This window comes from Tarenaya hassleriana, unplaced genomic scaffold (assembly GCF_000463585.1).
Source record: "Tarenaya hassleriana unplaced genomic scaffold, ASM46358v1 Cleome11, whole genome shotgun sequence".
Classification (NCBI taxonomy): domain Eukaryota; kingdom Viridiplantae; phylum Streptophyta; class Magnoliopsida; order Brassicales; family Cleomaceae; genus Tarenaya; species Tarenaya hassleriana.
Window position 1 is genome coordinate 441,824 of NW_010961290.1, and position 2,998 is coordinate 444,821.

A 2,998-nucleotide genomic window follows, 5' to 3' on the forward strand; every position below is an offset into this window, starting at 1 on the left:
GGGGGGGGGGGGGGGGGTAACGACGAAGCGGTGAAAGGAATGAGAAATATGAATTCTCAATCAAGCGAGACGTTGATATCGAGATGGACGGCTGAGATTTATTCATGCAGGTAAAAGCATTGGTCGTGAGTCAACTTCTTCGCCTCATTACTGCCGTTGATTCGTTTGGATCAGAACCGTTGCTTAGTTTCAAAGAAAAGCGCGTCTGCGTCACCGACACCAAAAGTGCGTTTGAAGTCCCTCACTCACGCGTCTGCGTCGCTCCCTATTTAAGGAAACATTTTTTTTTTCGACCATTCCAGGAAATGTAACAGAATTTCCAGTTTTTTTTTTTTTTTTCTGTTTTCCGGTCCCCAAGCAATTTTCTTTCTTTTAAAAATTGAGAATTTTTTGTGATATTGTAATAATTCATCAGTTACAGATATTTATAGTGTACAGATATAATCTAAATGAAAGCTAAATAGGATATTCCAATAAAGCTTTCAAGTTTTTTTTTATTCAAACCAGCAAAATTCTATCATTCACTCATCATTTACTTATATCTATCGAATATGCACAAAGTTCATGTCAGTACAAGTCTCCAAATGTGAGCTACGTAAGTAAGTAGCGTTACATATTCACAAATCACTGATGGTTTTTGCTCGGAGCATACTTCACTGACTGGGCCCGCCGCCACGGTTGCCGAGGTCGGCGGCTGCTTTGGCGGCTCGGTCTAGAGTGCTGGACAACCAGAGGGCGCCACGGGAGAAATAACTGCTATTGACAACGGTGGTAGCCACCGCAGCAGCGGTTCTTCCGGTGGCGGAGACAGCTGATCTGGCCTTGTCTGAAACATGGTACCTTTGGTCTGCTAACCTAACCGCTTCAACTCCTGTGAAGATTTTGTCAGTCAGACCCATCTTCTGGTCGAGTTCTGATACTTTGCCTGCAACTGTGGCCGAGACACCGTGAGATTCGTCAAAGGCTTTAGCTTTCTTTCCCTAAAACAAACCCCATTGCTACCATAGTTTTGACTACTTCTTGAGCTTTTGACACTGCTTCTCCTGCGTCAAACGGAGCCTGCAAATACAAAATCAAGTTAATCAAACTTCAGACAGATTATATGAACATTAACACAGTTGAAATTATGGTTTTTGGAAACAGACTAGATTGACAATCAAAACAAACAAAAAAAATCTACAGACATCTATAGACTACTTAAGCTGGATCTTAGTTGGACCATCAGCAGCTCAATCATTACAATTTTAATTTGTAGGTTCACATGATGTATATCATCAATTGAGTGCTGTATAACTATATATGCATGGTTTGTATTGTACCAACTCGTGCCTCAGAAATAGTGATTGGAGGTTCTATCATATCATATCGTACACAGAACAAAAAGAGTAGAGTTGAGAGAAAATTGTAAAAATGATTCATACATGTGAATTGGATTCATCTCCGTAGCTCCTTGGAGCTGCATTCCAAAAGTCAAAGCCGGCTTGATGCTGGCCCCAAGGGATTATGCAAACACGCTGATCCAATATGGTTGCCCCCTGAGAAATCGAGAATTGCAATGGTTGAGAAGATGCAAACCAATCGGCAAGGCTCAAGATACAACAGCACTTACACTAAGCAAAACAGCAGTTTCCTGGGAATAAGAATTCTGGAAAGTGACGTAAGCGGTGCAAGCTTGCTCGCCCGACCTATCTTGTTTACAAAACGTAACCTTTAGATTTTAGAATCGAATCCGTAAGCCCAACAAGAAGCTTGAAGTAAAAATCCAGAAAGAAAGGGAAAGTCACCTGACAATGTCAATGTGATCAATTGCACCAGAAAAGGAGAAGAAATCATATAGATCCTTCTCTGTAACAGCGGGAGACAAACCAGTGACTTCCACAGCGTATCCATGTTGATCATCCATCTTCCTCGACAGCCTAATACATCAGAAGAGCCTAAGTTTTCCTAACCTTCTACACATAAGAACTGCACTTGGTAAAAAAAAAAAAGCATGGCATACACTCCAACGCTTTGCACAAGGTCTACGCATCACAATAAAATATTGAAGAACAAGGAGAATCAGAAATTCAGGATCTCATCGTCCAATTTCTACCTCATCCAGACGAAAATCTGATTTCCGGAAACCCAAAATAAAGTCCAGAGTAGTTCCACAAGCTGCTAAACCCTAGAAACCCGATTAAACTCGAATGCAATCCAGAGCTATAATCTGAATATCACAACCAAGGGTCTCATTTCTAGAGATCCGACCGAAAACAATAACTATGGATGTGCAACAAGAACATCAAAGGCTGCACAGATCAGACAAAGAATAGCAGAATAAACAAAGGATCGAGAGCTTCGCACCTGTTGCTCAACGGAGGGAGAGGAGAGCATACATAGAGACGAAATTTGCCACTTTAAAATAAAGGAAAAGGACACCACGAACCGACGTCGTTTCAATCACAATAGCACATAGGCCTAGAATTAAATGGGCCAGAATCAGCCCAAATAGGAGTAAAATTGGATTTATAATTAATATGGGCCTAGAAACAGCCCAACTGAAGTGGAAATTTATTGAGTCAAAGCAGCCCAAATAGGAGATACTGTGCAAGAGAAAAGATTTGAAACCCGAGGCTGTGATATTTTTATTTTTGTAATCTGAAATTCTTGTGTGTATATATATGTTTAGCAACTTGAAAAATTAATGTAATATTTTTTATTTTTGGAAATATGTTGTATTTTTTGTAATCCGAAATTCTCATATATATGTGTATATTGAAAAATCAAAAGTTTTTATTTATTTATAATTTTGTGTGTGAAATTGGATGGAGAGGGATAGATATACGAAAATCGAAAGGGGATAAAAGGAGGAAATGAAAAAGACGTGTGCCTAACAAATGTTTGATGTTTTGGTTAAAAATGAGCACAGAACATTATGATTCTTGCTTGTGGAAAATGAAAGCCATCGCCACAATCAAGAATCATAATGTTCTGTGCTCATTTTTAACCAAAACATTAT

The 2,998-nt window shown here is 39.4% G+C and overlaps 1 protein-coding gene across 1 annotated transcript; it reads right to left on the reverse strand.

Annotated features, from left to right (window-relative positions):
• Nucleotides 1–466: 466 nt before the first annotated feature.
• Nucleotides 467–2,337, reverse strand: LOC104805148 (binding partner of ACD11 1). The gene is given in 6 exon segments (XM_010529586.1): nucleotides 467–975; nucleotides 977–1,059; nucleotides 1,422–1,535; nucleotides 1,610–1,685; nucleotides 1,785–1,916; nucleotides 2,093–2,337. Coding segments are annotated over 6 exon segments (732 nt in total). The 5' UTR covers nucleotides 2,098–2,337; the 3' UTR covers nucleotides 467–653.
• Between the last annotated feature and the right edge of the window lie 661 nt (nucleotides 2,338–2,998).